The following is a 21,784-nucleotide window of genomic DNA, read 5'->3' as shown; positions in this document are numbered from 1 at the left end:
AGCCGTGTCGAATCTCTTCGCGTGTGTAATCAACACAGTATCCTAGCCTTGGGTCATGAAAAATAGAATTATCAAAGGCGGTGGCATGGTACAACTCTGCACTATTGATGGTGCCATGCACCAACATTGTACTGTTGTCCACAGACCTGTCTAGAGCGCTCGAAATCCGTACCGCCTATCAAGGAAATCCGTCGATACCGTAATAATATATCCACTTGCCAGACATGTAGGTCTGAATCGCAGAAACCCACGGCCGTCCTATGTGCTACTGTAATATTAAACGCCAACCTTAAGCCGTGGCCATATTGCCCAATATTTCTAGATATCGCAGTGCGAAATGCTTCAAAATATGATGACCTAAAGGAAGCCGCCCTGTCGCCTCAAAATGCACCAGAGAATTATATTCAGCTGACCATATTCCTCTAACTTAAGGAGGTGATAAAATTCAACGCAAACGGGCCGTTCAGTCCAGTGCATAGTTATCTACAGCTACCCACAAAACTAGTACTGTAGTCATGGAGAAACGTTTACGAGATGCGGATTTAAGGGAAAAGATTGTTGCTATGTTGTCAGCGAAAGCAGGTGAATGTTAAGCATAGAAGCATTGTGGAACATGCGTGCTCCATAAACTGGAGAAATACCAGCTGCCTGGCTGCCTTGGCTAGGCAGAAACAAATATTATTTTCCAGTGAACACGCATCCGCTAAATTTTTGTCCATGACTGCCTGTGTCACCAATAGAGATTGAACTCATCTGAAAGGAACTCGAGGCAAACCTGGCGTGCGATGCGGGCTAGGAGTGCTCACCAGAACCTTAACTAGGCCCAGTTTGACGGAATTAGGACGTGCCGATGCAACGCGGGAACCTTCAAATGAAATTTACTGTTCGTCTCATAATCTCAGAACTCGTTTAAATTAAATAGGAAGATGCGAGAGCGCTGCGAAGAAGGCTGGTGAAAGAGTGCGGTGTGCTGGAAGCGCGTGAGAATTGCACAGGTGCATTTGCTGCTGTTCCATGCTTCTGTCTTTTTTTTTATTCCAAAATGAAACTGAGCACAATTCAATATGTACAATAATAACTGGACCCATAGCCAGGGGCTAGTTTGGGGTCCAACACAATACAATACAACATATTTGCAGCACGCGGAAACGAAAATTTCTATTCCTAAAATGAAAATTAGAACGTTATAAGATTTGCGGAGAAAAAATACAGGAATACAAACAAAACGCTCACAAAAAAACATATTTCTCTTCGAAACAAAAAGTAAAAATTCATACCATATACTTCACATATTCATCAGGAACATTTTGAGGGATTGTACAAAATTTGTTTCTGTTTTAACCTCATTAGGAATGCCATTCCAGATTAAAACTCCATTGAATTCTAATAATCTAATAACGGCAAACATCCCTAGGCGAGAACATTTGTTCAACCGAGGAAAATGTACGGGAAACTTAAGACCAAACGATAAAGTCGTCGTTGAGTATCTGACATATTTTATTTTTTCTGAGTCTAGAATATAATTTACGCTGAGCAGTAGACGTGCATTTCTATCTGAACGTCATGCGGGGGCTGGATCTTTTAAAAAACATGCGGCCAGCAGACCACAAAAATCCAAATAATTGCAGTCGCCTGTTTCCTAACTTACTAAACAAAAATTATTATTTAAATAAAGCGCAATTGGTGGGCATGATTTTATTGAAAACTTGGTTGGAGTCCTATTCCTAGGCCATTCTGTTATTTAAAACCTTCTTAGCACGCACTTGTTTTAAGATGATTCTTTGGTTTTCATTTAAATATCTATCTCTAATTATTTCTTAAAGAAATAGTGATTGATAGATCGATCGGCTGGCCGGCTGTCTGGTTGGCTGGTTGGCTGGTAGGCTGGTCGGTCAGTCGGTCGGTCGGTCGGTCGGTCGGTCGGTCGGTCGGTCGGTCGGTCGGTCGGTCGTGGCGAAGCGTGCCTTGAATGAAACAGCATTACCAAAAGGGCTGTCGCGGTGACTGCCGCAGATCGAAGACAAGTGTTATACCAGCGGTCGTAGCTCAACTAAGTAGCGGGAAGGACATTTTATTATGCTTCTACTAAAGCTTATCGTGATTGTATCCGTGCCTCGGCTAGCTATCATAACTTTTGACGCCGACATATCAGTAAGAAACCAACACTATCGGTTAGAAGCTGTGGACAGGCCTATCTTTTAATGCCTACCATTGCTAATTCCGATCACTGCTGTGAGGGCGCAGAAAACGTGAAGGAAACATCTAAGGCTGGTCTAAGGATTATGCAGACACAAAGTCGTTATATTTCAAAAGACTAATTTATAGCTGTCCCCACGCTCGTGTTCCAAAAAATAAAATGATGGGAGGACTAATTTGCGTGAAAAAAAGGTAGAGGAAAGAAAAAAGGTTCCCCGAGAAAAAATATTTACAACGCACACACAACAACTGCGTGCTCTGCGTCCGCACGTCACAAATATATGGTCATAATTCTATTTATTTTGACTCTCAGCATGTCTCACGCGTGACATTTTCTGGCTGTGATGTCATACAGTCGGCTGCCAAGTTCTTCCCTCATGAGCAGTACGTCTTTGCAGATCCTGTAGAGTGTGGTCTACTACCTGTCAATGTTTAGTGCAGAGAATGGCCCTTTGAAATTCTAGAAGTCCCTATAAATGAGCGGCTAAAGAAGTAAAACGCTTCAAATGAGTAATTTAGAGCAGTTATTTAAGAACAAAGCCCGCGAACAAGCGATGGTTAAGGATAATAGAAAAGACAACGAATAAATAAGCACATCCCAGTCAAAACGTACTACAGGATTCTAAGACAGAAAAAGTTTGTAGTCTGTAGTCTTGTCGTATTTTGGGCATGTCTTGTGTAGTCTGTCTTGCCTTTTGTAGTCTGTCTTGTCTTTTGTAGTCTGTCTTGTCTTTTGAAGTCTGTAGTCTGTCTTGTCTTTTGTAGTCTGTCTTGTCTTTTGTAGTCTGTAGTCTGTCTTGTCTTTTGTAGTCTGTCTTCTCTTTTGTAGTCTGTCTTGTCTTTTGTAGTCTGTCTTGTCTTTTGTAGTCTGTCTTGTCTTTTGTAGTCTGTCTTGTCTTTTGTAGTGCCTCGTACGCGTGTTGCAGTCATTACTGTGCAAATCTTGTGAACTTAATGGTCTCCTATCAAGTAACACAGGCTTTGTGCATTCTGGAAGTCATGCACAAAAATGAGAAGCTTGTTAACGGTCGCCTCTCAATTAACAAAAGCTTCTTCCATTCCAGAGTAATTCATGCACAAAACCGCATAGCTTAATTGAAATGAAAATGATAAATATATTTATTGTAAAAAATTAAGCTTTTTTTAGCACTTGCTCATGCACGCTGCCCTGGCTGCATGCCGGCTCTTGGCTGCAGGCTCCCGGCTGCAGGCTCCTGGCTGCAGGCTCTTGTGGCTCAAAAGCGGTCTTGTCTTGGCTGAAAAAAGAAAAATAATGTAATACTGAATGTCAGCAGACACCCATTTTAGACAGTCAAGAAGACTTATGGCCGCAGTTATAATGAACGCTCATCTTTTTACAAACGAGGGCTTGCATCAACCAATTATGCGTTAGGTAAATGACATTGCATCAATATAAAAAAGGACTAACCATCATGGCCAAACCACACAGTTACAGCTAACAAGGTGCAGAAAACCTGCCCCCACATCCATAACCTTGCACTTCAGGCCAAAGCAGAAACCAGATGGTCTCCCATTAAAACCTGAAATGAAAAACCTGCTCCTGCGGGCACCTTTCCTTCAGTGCATGCCATATAGTAATGGGTTACAACCCCATATCTATTCGATCCGATACGTTGTAATGCACTAGAGTGCATAGACATTGCTTCGTCCCAGCATAAACAAGGTTTCATCATTAGTATAGTCAGACATTGTGCGATACATCTCTAGGCACAGTGATGCAGAAAGTCCAAAATGGCTGTTGTCAGGCTTAAAATGTTCTACATGCATGAAACATTTTTATAAAAAACTAACACCTTCTAGTATTATAATTTGTAAGCTGTAGCAGACTGTAGCTAGTCTGTCAGTGATAGCAGCATGACATCTGGCCGCAGTCGTCAGTGGAGATATTGGTACAATTTACGATTACGAGTGCAGCTCGAGGTTGGTAGTTAAAAAGTTAAGACTCGTCCTAGTTAAGACCTAGACTCATCCCTTCGGGAGCCTCACGTGAAATTCCGCAAGTAGGCTTTCCCGCATAGCGTAGTTGACCAAAACAAGATGGCGATGGTCACGCTCGGAGCGTTGACAGAACGAATGCCATGGGTGTGGGCATTAATTAGATAACACATTACAGAAAAATAAAAAATAAACAAGCTTTCGCATTGCAACCGTTAGAAGCGGCTCGTCCCCCATGTTGTTCGCAGCAATGTGGTAAGTGGGAAAGCCCACTTGCGGTATTGTGCACAAGGTCAAGTCTAGCGGCATCGGAATGCGATCGGTCGACGCGATAAACGACGAAGAAGAAAGAGAACAAGGCATTTTTATTGTCTTCCTGGAACATTAAACTCTATATTCAGATAATCTGACCATATATTGCGCTTTTGCAACAATCAGATTTACGAAAGTCGGCGCGGATAAACGACGGAGAAGAAAGAGAACAAGGCATTTTATTTTTTTCCTGGAACTTTAAACTCTACATTCAGATAATCTGCCCATATGTTGCGCTTTTGCAACAATCAGATTTACGAAAGTCGGCGCGGTATACGATCGCTGCTGAGTATTCGGGAATTTTCGAAAATTCACGAATATCATTTCTCGAATACGAATATGAACCGAATATGAAACATATTCGAATCGTATTCGAAATTTCGAATATTCGCACACCCCTAGTTACAGCTAAACCTCAATATATAGAACCTCAATATAAGGAAGTTCACTGCGCAACAAAGTTTAATTTTAGTTTTTAGTTTCCACTGAAATCCTTGTATTTTTTCCCTCGATTTAACGAAGCAGTTTCATGCCAGTTTTCATACAAAAGTTTCAAGAAAATTTGGGCAAATTTCATCACTTTCTAAAGTTAAAAAATGTAATTTTTGTAAAAACGTGAAGGTTGCTACTGCTACTATAAGCGCTGGCAGCAGCAGCAACCTACGAGTGCCACATAATGCGAACACTCTTGAGCTGTCGAGCGTCCTAAACAACGAACACTGCCGCGGTGGCTTAGTGGTTAGGACGCTCGACTGCTGATACGAAGGACATTGCGGCTGCATTTCGGTGGAGCCAGTGCATGCCAGTTCATCAGACTAATACTGATGATAATAAAAACAAATGCAAATTAGAGTGTATTTTCGCACACCAGAAAACAGATATTGCACAGATATTTACCGCCGCAGGTCACAGCACTTCTGTGCTAAATACCGCACGACCTTCTTGTGCCGCTTTGAAAGCTCCTCGGCAGAGCACCCTTTCAGCATCAAATAGTACCGGAAGGAATCTGCAAAGTTTGGACAATGAGTAATGTCAGTGTGTTTATAAAAAAATCATAAAATAATTTGAAAACAAGCTTTTCCATTTTTTTGTTGCTGGTTCAGCCAGCGAATGGGTAAGATGACATAAAACACGGGCTCAGGTCATGTGAGGCATACAGAAACTGCACAAAGGTTGCTGCTTTCTTCACTTTATTTCATGCCAACTCTTATGCAAGCCTACCCAAAGTTGAATTGACAAAAAAATTAACAAGCAAAGAGATCCGTAGTTTCAGTACACCTCGCATGACATTTTCTCACCTTCATCATTAGCTACCTCTGAGCTGCTGAAGACAAAATAAGACAATTTTCGGACATGCTTGATTATTTGGACTTTTCCACGGCACCGCGATATGGCCCATAGAGCCAATGTTCAAGAGTGCCTGAAATTTCAGACGCACTACGACTGATTGCTTGATTTTTCGGACCTCATTCGCACTCGCCGCCAATACTGAAGCTGCCATATAATGTCAACAGTGGAACCTCATTAATTCATAACTGCAAGCGAGATCGAAAACTTGATCAAACAAAACGAAATTCAAGCTTAAAGGGAGCCTCTTAACTTGCGATGCTGAAGTTCTACGCAAGTCGGCACATTGCACCCGCGTGGTTTTGAATTTATACTGTTCTTGAATGTCTTCCGCCACACGGACTTTAACAGTAGTGAGAGTTCACGGAAATCATCTGTACCGAGTCTTTCGTCTCGAATACGAGAGCAGGTAGCAGCAAAGCTGCGTGGGAGGCGTACGGCTTCACGGAGACGGCGAGCGCAGGAGGAAATGGTGGTGCATTTCAAAGCGAGGTCAGCGTACCCGCGGCAAAACACACCGCAAACCTGACTTTTCTATCATAAAACCGTAAACAACTAGCGTTTCGATGACAGGCAAGACACCTCTCATTATACGCAAGCCACCGCTAAGAGCATATCGCTGGATACAATGCCGATTTTGGCTCCAGTCGCTAGGCCTAATTACGAGGCCAATGCCGACGGAGCACCTGCTTCGGCTGTTTCTCGATTGTTATTGTCTCGCCATCTTCGCATTCTCGTTCCAGGCCCATCGTATTGCGGGTGCAGCGCAGTTCCCACAGCAGCGTGCTTGCTTTCTCGTTTAAGCTTTGTCCCAACCGTGCATTTATCGGCGACATGCTGAGGGCACCACAGCCAGGCCGAGCATGTGAAAGCGGTCACCGCCGTCGTGTGTGCACGTCACGCGGAGAAATTTAGCCGTGAGGAGCTTTATAATGTGTGCAATACAACTGACCCCTTTCTCCGGCATATTGGTAATAAGTTCGTAATTTTTTCAATAAAATTTGATTGTCCGAACTGCCTGATTTTTCAGACTTTTAGTGGTCCGTAGACAGTCCGAAAAATCGGTCGTCAACTGGCACCAGCAAATTCTATCCCACGACTCTGAAAAGGTGGCAGCAAGTGGCACAGGCACAGTTCACTAAAGATCAATGGGAGAGGGAGCTTCTGTCCTCTAGTAAGTGTAACACCAGATTCACAGGAGTGAATCATTATTCCAGAAGCTGGTTGCGTATCATGCGATTCGATGTCATTGCTCTGTAGAATCATGCCTGAACCATGGACAGCGCATGTTGAAAAACATACATTTCACTAAGTTTTAGCAGCAGTCTACTCCGCGTTTAAAATTAGCAACTTTAGCACTTTTTCCTGGCACCGGGGTGCTTGTGTGTCAACTTTTCGCTGCATATTTGTTGTTTTGTACTGGTGCTGCCATGTTCATTCCGGACACGTTCATCTAAAATGGGGCAGCTGATGATACTGATATTTCCTTGTACTTCTTGAACAACACACCCCCTTCAGTAACTGCTGTGACAGCAATGCAAACAGAATGCGTTCAGTCCCCGAGTCTATTTTTACAGCAGACAGAATCAGTCTGAAACAAAAGTCTTGCAACCATCATGAGCCAACGCAAAAGAAACTGCAGGGAACCATACGTCATGTCTTTACGACCTCTATTTTGACCTCTCAAACCACCTTCGTCGCAAGAAGGTTGGAAAGCAGCGGCTGCAACAGCTGCTGCCTGATCCCACAGCCCACTGTGCACTTTTCAGCTGCCACTAGACGAGCATCACTCAAGTGACTTTCATATACAGTAAAAGCTCGTTAATTCGAACTTCATGGAACCGGGAAAAAAGGTTTGAATTATCGGATGTTCGAATAACGAATGGCCTCGAAAAAACTGACAAGAACCATTTGCATTTGGTAGTAAACGTACCGTATTTACTTGTGTAACGAAGCCACCCACCCCCAATTTCTGCCTAAGAATTTGAAAAAAAAGCGTCAGTCGTTAACACTTCCCTCTATTTCATACCTTCACGGTCCACAACGCATTTCTTGGCAGTGCGCCAAGATGTTGCGCAGCGATAACATCCCAGTGTGTTTACCTTTTGACATTAGCTCTAGCAAAGGGGAGAAGTGAACTTTGCAGAGTGCCAGCGCTTGTCCGGTTATGCAAGCCTCATTTTCAGTACATTCGCCTTAAGGGCGACCCATAGGAGCATACTTGCGCTGCGGACTTTGAGCGGCACGGCGTTCCCCGCACCGCCGCCGTGCAGCACCACAAGTGGCGGAAAATGGCCGGCTGCCGCCAGGGTTTAGAAACTGCGTGATTTCATATGCTTAGTAAAATGAGAAAAAGAACAGCTGTGCATTTACAATTAAACTATTATTTATTCAATGACGACCAAGAGGACCAATTATTCTTCATGGCCCTTTTCTGAACCAAAATAATTAACCTGTTTGAACCTCCTGCGCTTCCTGACGTCAACCGACGCGTAGTGGCTAAGCCAAGCAGCCTTGAAAATCCAGAAGCATTCTGAAAATTTGGCGCGTTTCATCGCTAAAATTTTGTGCTGTGGACATCTTCAGACAAAGCGAAAGCTTCGTGCGACTTTTGTTTGCCGTGGACATGAGGCACAGTGTAGCGGCAACGACGAGTTCGTGGTGAAGTGAGAAGCCTCTTTGGCAGGCACAGCCATGTTGCAGAAGCAGGCGGAAGCCTGACGCGGTCGCGCCCTGATTAGTCTGCGCTGATAGCCGACGTTGGCCGCTTCCGGCCAGCGGCTGACCGCCAGGCGATGCTAAAAGCCGGCGTTATGATCGCGGCTGACCGCATGCTTCCATTGGCGACTGATGGGTGGAAAGATGGACGACACTCGCGAAAGAAAAAAAGCTTTTCGCACGTAATTCGTAGCACCCGTCCGAAGTCACAGCCTTTCATGGGCGTTGGCTGAGAGTGCGCCGACAGTATTTATCCATATTTCCGAATTAACAGCACTCGAATTAGCGAGTATTTAGTGGCGAGTTTCGGAGGCTGTGCGGAAATGAGGGTAGGCAGCCGTCACTGCGGCCGTCGACCCCTACCCGTTGGTGCCGCCGCGCCGGTGATTGCGCCATTTAGGCTTTGCCCACTCTTCCACGGTTTTATCTGGTTCCATCTTCTGTCCCTGTTTAAGACATGCGCAGCCTCTAACTATGCGGAGGTGCTATTTTTTTTTTTGGCCACGTGCTGTGTGCCAAGCTGCCTAGACGCGGCAGCGCGTAGTTCGAATTATGCTTAGCGAAACCGACTCGCTTTCGAATTAACGGGCTTTTTTATACAGAGATCCCTATGGAGCTTGGCCGGACCAAGTAGTGTAGTTCGAATTATCCAAATATTCAAATTATCGAGGTTCGAATTAACGAGCTTTCACTGTAAAGTCCTCTTTATAGTGTGAATTGGTTCTCATCAGTCTGACAATGACAGTAATGCAATTATTTATTTACAAACTCACAGAATCTCAAATGGGCCACATTCTAAAAACATTCACCACATTCACCAGTAAGAGTGACTAAATGCATGCAGCTATGCAACAAGAACGAGTGGTTTACCTGACACTGAAGCCACCTTTAGAGGGGAAAGCGGCGGATGTATCTTCGTCATCCCCTTAGAGATGGCGTTATTTGACAGCGTGCCTGTGAGGCTCCTTTGGGCGAGGATTTCGTTGCCCCACAGGCACACTGCCAACTGTTTGCAGAATGTGGAATCACTGCCCAATGCCAGCAGGCGATTCCACGCAGCCACGGGCACATAACTTCCATGCCCAACATGAACCTGAAGATGAACGCAGAGCACAGATGGTGTTAATACTGTTTTAAATGCAGAACTCACCCGACATGAAATGCCAACATAAACATACTTGCTAGTGACCTGACTTCTGATTGAACATTCAAAGCCACTAAAAAATGTACATATTAAGGAACCAGTCTAAGATGCGTTTCCTGAGAAGCACTTTCACATTTTAATTTCCGCTCAAAGTAACCAAGACACATTGCAGAGTGGAGACAACAAATTTTTGGCTTGCATGTATTTTCTATCAAATGCTGCACACTAGTTGCTTCCAAAAGCATGATACATGCTGCAGTACTCATATGTGTATGGTAAAAAATGGTTTGGTTTGGTGTTATGGTGTTTGATGTCTGAAAGCAACTCAGGCTATAAGGAAAATCGTAGTGGAGAGCTTCGGAAATTTCTACCACCTGGGGTTCTTGTATATTCCATAATTACATCGGGACTGCAGAACAACCCGGACTAGCTTCATGGGCCCCAACAGTCAAGACCCACCGACTGTTACACTGCCTGCACTCATTACATGCCTTGTACCGGCCCCTTTAAAATATTAACACACATAGCCAGTACTGCAATATTTAATATCAAGCTAGCAAGGGCGAAAACAGTTCTCAGGTCCAAGCGGGCATCGCACCTCGTGACTTGCAACCCTTTGGCAAAGAAGCCAGTCACAGCAAGAGGCGTAGAATTATGGCAAGTTAGTCAAGTTGGTATTTATTTGTGGTAAGCGAAGGTCTAAAAAATTAATATATAGCACAGCACCTGCTGTTTACCTTCTCTGCAGCTGTGTTCCATGCTGTTTACAATACAATGAAAGACTGGAAAAGCTTGCTCCGGTATGCTTGGAAACTTATCTGCTTTACAGGCCTTGTGACTTGCCTAAAGCATGCTGTGAAGAACACTGGCAACTTAGTGGATGCACTAATATTTTGATTCAATTCAATTAAGATTGACACACTACGAAAAAACAGGACTCAATCATGTCTGAAGTTGCCACTGTTGTACAAAACACTTACATGTGGCACAGTGTAACTTATGTGTTTCACCGTGGAAGATTACAGAAGTAGACACCAAATGACATTGAGTATCAAAAAACACATAGAAGCAAAACATTGGGTCTGTGCGTGGAATGCCATGAAATAATAAAAACAATAAACTCAAGAATAACATGTGGTACAATCACACATAATGACAAAGGAAAAACGACTGCTAAGGGGTGACGCAACTATCACTTGTTGATAATAAACCGGGTCTATTTTTCTAGGAGAGCCAGAGAAGGCTCACTTACATGGGTGTCAAGGCCAAGTGTGTGCATGTGTGCTGCTTCTAAAATCTCCCGCTCAATTCTAGACTTTCCCCCTCCTACGATATTGTTTGATTAAGCTTGGGGTAACAACCATTGCATTCCATGCAATGTCTGGGGAGATTAGCACCAATTTCACTCTTCAGAGAGCAGAAATGCTGCCACAGTCTATCATTGATACATTGGCCAGTTTGGCCAATGCAAACTCTGCCACACTGCAGTGGAAACTGGTACACCACTTCAGTGGTGCAGGCGGCGCTGCACGGACCGTCCGCCACATGCTTGCAAAGTTGAGACAACTTGCAGGGGGCGGACGGAGAACACAAGACGGATTCCCTGTTAAGACGCCACCTTCTTCAGGTTATGTGCCATTTTATGCACATAGGGCATAACCTCTAGCTGGCCTTTGTCAAGGGGGCCGCTTGCTTCCGCCGGTGCGTCTTGTCTCGCAGCTTCTACATCAGCGATTCAGCCACTGCCTGGAGGAGGAGTGGTGGAAAGCTGTGGGACAAGATGCGCGGGCGGAAGCGAGCAGCCAGTGCAACTGCTTGTCACATGCTTTTGAGGATTTCTCGAAGCTTAAGTTCAGATTTCAAGATAGCACACAACACCATACACTCGTGTCGTCGTAGCCATATGTGTGCGAAACGCGATCAGCTGTTTGCTCTACAGCCTGCAGCCGCCCAATAACTTCACATCGTTTCTTCTGCTCCCAAGGAGCCAAAATCTACCGTACATGTGCAAGCAACGATACGCAGTAGCAAGCAAAGCAGCGTGCTTCCGTGATCCGTGGCCACCATCCCTTATGACTAAGATGAACCTTCCTGTCTAGACTTTTCTAGCGGCCAGCAAGCTGCCCGAGCATGGTAAACAGAAGAGGTCCAGAGTCCACGGCCATTATGAAGTCTCAAGAAATGCTTTTTTTCTCACCTCTGACTAACACAGTACGTAAACAAAAAACTAGCGAAATACCACGCACCTCTCCAGCTTCATTTGTGATCCCCACTGTGTTGTCTACTTGTGCTGTAGGCCCTACAGCTGCAAAATAAGAGGAAAAACAAGAAAGACAGGTGGATAAAGTAAAAAGCAGCTTACAGTAGAAGTGCGAGAACTATCTGCCATCTATGAATCTTAGGTAAAGAATGACCAATTCTGCACGTATGAACACTAACCCACACAGCTTTCGCATTCATAGCATGTAAGGAATTAAGTGCCCGGGGTAGCTTTTTTTCAGTTTTTTTTTCATTTTCATTGATTTTGAGTTTTTTCCCATTGATTTGAGGTAATAGATACTTAGCACCGTTTTTTTTACTCTTTCACCTCACACAATTTCAGACCTTTGCTTATGTTTGAAATCTCATCTGTGCTTAGGAACATAGCTGGCAGTTTTACCTTTGAAGACTAGAGCTACACCAAAATCGGCACAAAGATAACGCCTTTCAGTGGAGTGGTGGAAGTTTCAGCATCGCATGCATTCCATGAGTATATGCCAACGAGTCACAAGTGCTTTAAACAACAGATGCATGCTGCTTTCCATATCTTGGAATGTGAAAAGGCCGACTCCTTCAGAATACGCCACAAAAATCCCAAGACACCATAGTTCTCCAGTGCAGCAAGGCACTATTACTGAAGGCTATGGAGTAAATCATGTTTCTTGATGTAAATGTGCTCTAAGAAAAACCAGAAGCATGGCTTCACAAATACAAGGGCACAGTATTGAGATAGCCGCATGTAATGCAGCAGACAGGTACTGCAATTGCAGAGGAGGCCAACCTACAAGGCGGAAAGTGAGGTTGTAGAGACCGCCCCAAGACAATTTTTTTCAGGAGTGAGCTTGACAACTGGCAGCCGACTGCCCAAGTTGGGTCAGATTACATTCGGCATAATAAAACAAACCTGGGCTTTCACTTGCAAGGCATTGATAATGATGAAGTCAGTATTCAGCGCAGTAAAACAAAAGTTAAATGCCGGGAACACCATTAAAGAATTGCTATTCGCACAATGAAGAGCCCTCTTGCCAAGTTTCCTTCAGCTTGTGCAAGCAGAAACATACCTTTTGGCAGCCTTGCTTCGTCTGCGGGGTTCACGTCGGGAAATGGTGCAGGGTCCACTATTAACGAAATAAAAACGACCCTTTTGTGTCTGGCCTCCAAAATTGCTGCCCAGAAAAATTTTTGAAACGAACGTAACACACCATTCTCAACAACAGTGTTTCCCTTTTTATTGCCGCAAAATACCCTGAAATTAATTTATTTTTCCTTACTGCAGGCAAGGATCACCCACAAAAAGCGACCATACGGCTGCTTGACAGGCTGGCTACCCCTTGACAGGAAATATTCAGTGCCTTGCATGCGAATAATGGCACCACAAAAATGGTGTCACTATGAACACTAGCAAAGAATGTCTATCAATGTAGGCAGTACTTCTCATTATAAAGTACTATAACAATGGAAAGAAATGTGAACAACACGGCACATATGCGTTCCGCTGTTCGAATTTCTTTTGATCGCGCTTTTACCAAGGTGGTAAGAAAAAGATGTTAAAGTAATCCATGAATGCATAACAGACGACTCTCGTGTCCACTGAAGTGAAAGTAAGATGAAAAAAAATGCAAACAGTGGAGCACCCAGGCTCCGCTGTTCGCATTTCTATTCATTGTGCTTTTACCCAGGCTCCGCTCTGTTCGCATTTCTGTCCATAGCTCCTGCACATGCTATAATGGTAATCGCAATACCAGCTCCAGTTATAATTGACGCTTACTAATTATGAATGAGGGTAGTCCTGCCGTCAAAATGTGCATTAGCCCATTGTCACAGCGCCTCGGATAGGACAAACTGCAGCCATGCCTCAGTCAGACGAAACAAGGAGGCAGTGCAATTCATCCTTTAGTTGAAGCAGTTGCGCGTCTTAGCAGAAGCACCCGGACACCGAAAGACATCCCAGTCCCCTTCTTTTGAGAGGAGGTGCCCTCAAAACAAGGCGCTGCCTCAAGAAAAGCTACAAAAAAGACTGCACTGAAAGTGTAACAGCATGCCAAAGATTTACAAAGTTACATAGTGTGTACCATTACGGGGAAAAAGTAACAGACGCCATGTCTAAGTTCTGGCCCTTGCCACTGCACGGGAACCCCACCTGACGAAACACTTCTGGCGTCGAGACCGGCGCAGAAGGCCTGTTTCGACACCAGAAGTGCTTTTTCAGGTGACGCCCCTACGCACAGTGGCATGAGTCTAAACTTCGAGGGGGGGGTCTGGTACTTTTGCCCCCAATGATCCATATGTCCTACACGGGCAAACCGCCGATAATAGAATCCTGGGTCTAGTGGGTGCGATAAGTGAGCATCAGAGCAAGTGAAACTACTGCACACAGTAAGTGATCTACAGCTGCCAGCAAACTGAAAATTTCAATATGGTATGCCTCACCGGCTGAAGCTGTCATGTGCCTTGCGCTGGATTCCCAACCAGCTCACCAGCTTTTGCGCTGTTACCATGTCAATTGCATGCTGACAGCAGAGAATTCATGAAATGCTTCATGTCAGAGGTGCTATGGCAGCTTTGTCATTGCATCATTACAACTTCTTTGACAACTGGAGACTAAGGCTGGTCTACTGTAGAGTCACTAAATAAAACTTAGAGTACCGACACTGTAGCACGGCGTTAAGCAGGGGCGGCCATTTTGGTGTTTATCATTGTTGTCAGATTGCCACTTCTGTGACCTCGCCGCTAACTTTAGCCCAACCATTTCATAAACAATGCTGCTAGCCACCCTGACGCTGCGGCGGGAATCGTGCGGCTTGGAACCGCTCAAATGCAAAGGGTACAGCAGTTACCAACAGTTTATGCTTTCATCGTGGGGAGACACTCCTTGCAGTATGAACTTAAATATTCCAGGTTATTGTTGATTATTCTGGGCAAATTTTTCTAGACTCTGCACAATCGGCGTTGCGCTGTTCGTATGCTTTATTATATATATTGCGATCGCCTCCTCAGTAGAAGCTGTTGCTATAACACTTCATGTGTTGCCTTTTAAACTTGCTTTTATTTTGTAGGAGCTAATGTGTCAACACCGCGGGAGAATTTCTAATGGCTCAATGTAGGCAGCGGTCGAGTGCAATGCTACTACGGATGTCTTCGCGGTTACTGCAAACTTTTACAGGAGAAATATACGAGCGCTCTGGCTGAGCAATTCACGGTGATTAAGGCAAGGGTAACCTCGCTGGAGGTAAAATAATGCTGGGCGCACTGGCGACTGCTTCAAACAGCGGCTTAATCTTGAAGCTAACGGCAGCGAGCCATCTGCACGTGTATTCGCAACTTGTAGCCGGTGTAACTGGGTGGTCAGCACGCTTCCGGAGTACAGTAATCACTATAATTCTGTGAAACTTTGGGGCTGGTTACAGAGAATGGCATAATCGTTACAGGGAATGGCATAATCGAAATCATTGCGGCTCACGAGTTGCAGCCATGCGCGTAGTCGAGCACCGTCCTTTTTCCCCAACGGAAAGCGCATGAAGCGTTTTCTGTCATTTTGCGAGTTGAAACAGCCAACAACGCAGCAAAACGCCATCCTCGTATGCTCTTGTGCAGCTGAAATGCTACGAAGCGCGGGATCTCGTGGTCAATGCGCCGGCCACGGACAGCACTTGCAGCGTCGCAGCACTAGGACTACCACAGTTGGCCGACTGAAAACGCATAAGCCACAAAATGGCCACCCCCATGAACCATCGCAGTGTAAACAATTATCACGTGGTGCAAACTGACCAATGATCGTGGCAGCGGCACATAACAATAAGAGAAAAGAGTGCCGGTACTCTAACTTTTTATTTAGTGACTCTAGTCTACTGCATGCTGCATGCATCTAAGAACTCCTTCCTCATTCAATGGTCGACTTCATGCAAAATTCAACTGCGCAAAAACCCTTGACACTTCAGTGACTACCGTTCTTGTCGAAATCAATGAAAAAGATGAGCATTTCTGCCACTGCATGCTACCAGTAAGCTCTATCCACTAGACATGGCATATTGTTCATAACAAGAAGCCTAATCGGCAGTGCTGTAGTAATTAGCTCCCCATATGTAGTCATATTCATAAAGTGAGCTGGACTGTATAGCAGCATTATGTCACGAGAACTTAACTCTTTTGGGGACAGGTTTTGGGCTTTGATTGATCCGATCATTACAGTGTCTCGAATGAAATAATGTGCAAGCCACTCTACATAGAACAGCCCTGCTAACAATCCAGGCTCCGAATTTTTGCTCTTGTAGAAAGGCAGCAGTTTATGCTAATTTTGCATCAAGATGATAACACGGGAACATTTCAAGAATGTTAAAAGTTGGTACCAGCCAGCTGCGGCAAGGGCGACGAGGGCTTAGCCTGTGAAGCACTGCTGCCATGGGCACTCTGACTTTGAACCCAAGAAGCATGGCCGGGGACTGGAAATCAAATAAGCACATAAGATTTGACAAAACTTCCTATTCATACAGATACCAGTATAATACACTATCAACAAATTAAGTACACAGAGCAGCATTTACCATGTTCACTCAAAAGAAGAATACATTTTAAAAAATAGCTCAAAATTGGGAAGAGCATTCATTATGCACAACAAAATTTCAAAAAAATTTGCAACAGCAAAAACAAAAAATTTGGGGATTCTTCAGCTTCGTCGCCTTCAAGGGCATGATGTGGCAGTGTTTAATGGCTTCCATCAGACTCTTCCTGCAGATCCTCATTCGATGCATGATGTGAGACTGTTTAATGGCTCCCATCAGACTCTTCTTGCAGATCCTCATTCGTGTACATGCACTTTGCTACTCTCGTAACCACTAATTCTTTAACTTGCTCCTCTATCTCACACACTCATAAGAATACAATCGTAGCCAGTCACATTATTTGCAGATTACCCGTCGATACAGAGCCCCGCTTTAACCAAGCCGTATGAATGTGCATGCATAGCCAACGGGCAGAGTGTCTGACTCTGGATCCAAGAGTCCTGGATTCAATTTCCATCTCGCACCCTCATGTCAAAGGTGTTGCTCGAGTTGGCAGCTGTCGACTCAGTTATATCATGTGGTCTCGCGACGACACACAACCTGCTGACCAATCAGTGCCCTGCCATGCCACTTGTCAACTACTATGCTCATGATTTTTTTATCAGCATCATTTATAGAACAGCCAGAGCCCATAGGACAAAGAAACTACAAACAAACAAGACAAACATAGCCAAAGCAAAATGTCATGAATCTGAGGCAGTCTTCATGGGCCCATCAGGAAACTAGATCAGCATAACAAAAAAATAGTGACGAAACAAAACAGTGAAGGACGAGCAAGATTAAAAGCAGCAGCAGCAGCAGCAGTAGCAGCAAGAGGTCCACGAGAAGGTGTAGCGGCGCTGGTATCGACAGAAGCGCTGATGAAGACGAAGCTCAGAGCGCAACCATATTACTTGAGGAGAAGAAGAAGAAGAAGAAGAACCTGACTCACGCACTACAGAACGCTTTCAGCAACAGGCCTGGCCAGCAACGTCAACAGCCCGCTCCGCCGGCTCACCATCCGCAGCTACCGGGACCCCAAATAAATGTGGATCACCTACCACAAAGGCATGTGTAGCAGATGGCAGCAGAAAGCCGGGTGAATGAGATTAGGAAGTTAGCAGGATAAGCTGGCCACAGCTGGCATTGGACAGGGACAGGGGGCATTGGACACTGGTGGCCTTTATCCTGAAGCAACTTAGTTAGGCAGATGGTGCACCTTTGTGTAAAATGTTTCCATTACAGTTCACATTGTTGTATTTTACTAACTGCTTTTGCCTTGGTGTTCGATTTTGCTCTTGCCATTAATTTCAGTCTTTCTTCCTGCACTCTTCACCCTCTCTCGCACTCATTCTTTTCGACTGCTGTGGAATCAGACAATGGTTGGCTCACAGCGACCATGTTTTAGGTGTACTCCAAGGATAACATTTTGCTTCAGCTATTTTTGTTGTTTCTTTGTTTACACAGTTGGTCACATGGGCACTGGCCAGTGTAAATGGCACTGTAATCTAGATTCAATAGCAAATGCTCAAACACCTGCTGACTCACTATGCCATTCTGCGTTGCAAAAGAGGTTTACGAACCTGCTGCTCTAGGTGGTCCTGGCTGCGCACGGTGAGAACTTGGCTGCCCATGGCCACATTCCAACACACAGGAATCTAAAGAGAAGTTACAAAGGGAAGCTTCAAATTACTGAACCGACATGCCAGGTTCAGAACACTGAAGAGGTGATAACTTTTGAGTGCAGAAATTGTACAGAAATGCTCCGTTTTCTCATATTTACTAATTACAATGGTAGAATCTAGTGATAGTGCATAGCTGTCTTGATGCAACCAAAACACTGTGCATGTGGTTTTAACATGCAGTTCTTGTACTGCGTAAATCCTACTAACAGTGAGCACCTGCTGCAGGAAGGCAGCCCACTTTCACTGTTACCCAAGTATATAGCTTCGCAAAAGCTGTCACTTCATGACCAACGGTGAAAGCCTATGTGAACTAGCAGAAAGAGGGCACCCTTTACAGCGTGGTGTAAAAAGCGATCTTGCTATAACAGGCAAGCATTTGGAGTCCAAATTATTCACATACCCATATTCAAAACTTTGGCACAGAGGGCCTTCTGCAGCTCCTTGTTAAGGCTCTCGAGCTCCTTCACCCGTGCCTCCAAGTCTGCAACCTTGGATTGAAGGCTTACAGCTTTGCTTGTGCCCTCAGTCCCCTCCATCTCACTTGTTTGTTCCATCAGCTCGTCCTCAGCACTTCTTTTTGCCAGGGCCCTAGCCTGAAAGTTCAGCTTGGACTGAAAAATAAAGAAGTGCTTAGTCAAATCCTCGGCCCTTTTCCAAATGAAGTGGATGTAAACTCTTTGCCAGCAGGATGAAATAGTGATCCATCAAAAGAATGATTTAGGCTTTATGGGGTTTAACATCCCAAAGCAACTGCTCTATTATTTCGTCTCCATCAAAATGCGATCGCAGCAGCGGCCGGGATCAATCCCGTGTCGTTCAGGTCAGCAGCCGAGCACTATAACCACTGGTCCTAAACCTTGTCCTAAGCATTCCAGCCCACGGAAAGCCAACTACCAGGTCAAGGGACAGCTAGTAACCCGAGAAAACTGGTACAAAAATGAGACTTCAACAAAAACTTGCCTGATAAGACATCACATTAAAACGTGAATTGAAACCATAAAAATTAAAAGGATAAATAGTTTCCCCTACTGTACAGGAGCCTTGTTCACAACTAAGTGATTAAAGCTGCATTGGATTTTAAAAAGGGTCAGGAAGCATATGTACACTGGGGGTTGACCTTAGTGGCTACAATTTAGGGCGTCATTAGTCATTTGCATAATTACAGTTCTAGGAAATAACTTTTTTTTTAGCTGGCAGTATGCGCATCCCCTCCCCCCATCAAAAGTCATAGGCAGATGACACAGTGTTTGGCAAAACTGCTGAAAGACACCGTTTTGTTTTCAACGCCATTATGCTCTTTTTGGCGCATCACATTTCCACCTCGCTAAAGCAAACACAGCCGGTTGAGCAGAAAACGATAGGGCAGACGGGCTCGTAGTGACGTACATGTGAAGGCTATGTCATCAGCGTCATTTTAGTTGCATACACGCATCAAGCCAAGACCAACAGGAGGCGAGAGGGCACAGTGAAGGTAGCTAGTTATAGAGATTGGGCGGCCCATAGAGCAGGGGCCGAATAGCACAGGGTAACAACTCGGATTTCACTGTTCACTTTGCTCGAGCGTTCCTTCCTGTTGGTCTTGCCCTACTTTTCCTTTACTGATCTCGAAGCTAACAGAGCTTTACCTCATGGCTCCTATGTCGACTTCCCGAATCTCTGCTGACTCCCGCTATTCTCATTAGTCAACACTTTATGCTACGAAGCTGCTTTTGCAGGCAATTTAAAGGTTTACCAATGGGTGCCCCTATTTCTGACTGTCGCAAACCTTGGTAGACACAGTAAATCCTTCCCTTCAGCTTCCAGCATGCGAGAGAAAAAAATCCCTTGTGCACTGTCAACAAGAAGAAATTCCTCCAAGCAAGAAATCTACTGAGCAAAGTGGAGTTTTGGGCCAGTTGGCAAGTGATTTGCAGGTGGGCTTAGCGTGAGACAAACGAGGACAAGAGAGGGACAGAGGATGACCGCTAACTTGCAACTAAAAGAAAGAGAAGCAGAATTACGAGCTCAAGGAACTGAATGTGCATGCCCAGCTATCCACTCATTAAGACGGGGGGCTGGATAAAGGCAAACTGAACCAAGATAATCTGGGACTGAATGGCGACAAAAATGGCACAGAAAGAAACTGGAAGCACCTCTTCCACCTTCAAGCAGCAATACCCAAGAAATTGCTCGACATTTAGAAACAGATTCATTTCGCAACATGACAATAGACGCGTCACTCAGGTACTTATCACTTCCTAGCTCATAAATAAATGACGCCTCAAGAAGCTCCCCTGCTAGTTGTCCTTTAGAACGGCCAAGAACTTCTCTTTTTCCGAACAGTGGATGACATTTGCAGCTCAAATAATGCTTAGGCAGGTTGTTAGATTGAGACGATTTAAAAGAAGTAGCATGTTCTCTTAGGCGTTCACTGAGGCAGCGACCAGTCTGCCCTATTTAGACATGGCCACAGCTCAGAGGGACCTCGTAAACAACACCAACTTTGCACGCAACTAACTTGCAAGCCTGATGCTGCAAGCCAGTTTGTGATGACTTTGGCTCGCCAGTGCACAAAGACTTGACAGTTTTCCAGGTGCCTTGAAAACAACGTCCACACAAAACTTGCTTGCTATCCTCAGTGGATAGCTGGTCGTGCATTAAGATCCTCGAGCTAGTAATTCTGCTTCCGTTTCTTTCAGTAGCAAGTTAGCGCTCGTCCTTTGTCCCTGCATTGTCCCGCGCTAAGCCCACCTGCAAATCAATAAATCCACTGGAACGACGTTTTTATTGCTGCCGTGTGACCGACAACACGTGAAAGCCGTGCCGCGGGCAAAACGTGGAACCTGTGCGTGAATCTCCTAGGCTGATCACCAATCCAAAAAAAAAGCAATATCAAGAACAGGGACACAGTACACATGTTGATAAGTTCCTGGTTCAAAGATAATTGCGGTTAATGTGAACTAAGCGCATAATGTTCAGCAAGCACAGGAAAGCCAGTTGGACGCACCTTCTTCCGCGGCGGGCCATCCTTCGAGGAACACTTGCGCGAGGCCATACGCTTGTTTTGGCGCCACGTTTTCATTTCTTCTTCAGTCTCTGCAATTTTTACCGCATTATTATAAGTGAACGCCAAAATCGTGTTCGGCAATGCCGGAGAGGATCCTAACTCTTACCTGTCATATGGACAATGGTGGCCTTATAAAATCCGCCCCGGGTGGTGGTGTTGCCCGCCAAAAACACATCATAAGGCTTCCCCCTCTCGAAGTCGTCGATATCATGCGGTGCAAAATTTCGAACGTCGGCGTCCGATACCACGTAGCGTTTGTCTTCGCCTTCGTACTGGACAAGCACGAACATTTTCTTGCCCCAACAGAGTTAGCAACGCGAGCACATAAGAGCACACCAGAGCTCACCTTCACACTACGCTAGGCTTAAACATCTGCCGCGAATTCTACGAAACGGTATGGCTACGCCTAGTCGTGGCCGGAAACCAAATAACTTCGTATATGTCGGAAACGAAACCGCACCACTTTTCCTTGTAAACAAGCAATTATCTGGCATGTTGATTTCCGTTTAATTTGTTTTTTTATTACAAATGTCCGCGACAAGCGGCATGTGAAAATAAAATATATCCTAGTACTCATGTGCAT

At 44.9% G+C, this 21,784-nt stretch overlaps 1 protein-coding gene across 1 annotated transcript; it reads right to left on the bottom strand.

Annotated features, from left to right (window-relative positions):
- Window positions 1–3,328: 3,328 nt before the first annotated feature.
- On the bottom strand, window positions 3,329–21,568 carry LOC144102731 (uncharacterized). The gene is made up of 10 exons (XM_077635918.1): window positions 21,308–21,568; window positions 21,142–21,230; window positions 18,556–18,766; window positions 18,054–18,128; window positions 16,279–16,371; window positions 12,994–13,050; window positions 11,913–11,978; window positions 9,400–9,657; window positions 5,362–5,470; window positions 3,329–3,452 (listed from the first exon to the last, which is right to left on the bottom strand). The coding sequence occupies exons 1-10, from the start codon at window positions 21,489–21,491 to the stop codon at window positions 3,329–3,331; spliced, it is 1,266 nt and encodes a 421-aa protein (XP_077492044.1). The 5' UTR covers window positions 21,492–21,568.
- Between the last annotated feature and the right edge of the window lie 216 nt (window positions 21,569–21,784).

This window comes from Amblyomma americanum, chromosome 8, assembly GCF_052857255.1.
Source record: "Amblyomma americanum isolate KBUSLIRL-KWMA chromosome 8, ASM5285725v1, whole genome shotgun sequence".
Lineage (NCBI taxonomy): Eukaryota > Metazoa > Arthropoda > Arachnida > Ixodida > Ixodidae > Amblyomma > Amblyomma americanum.
Note: the sequence above shows the minus strand (reverse complement) of the source record. Positions and strands in the feature narration are given on the sequence as shown.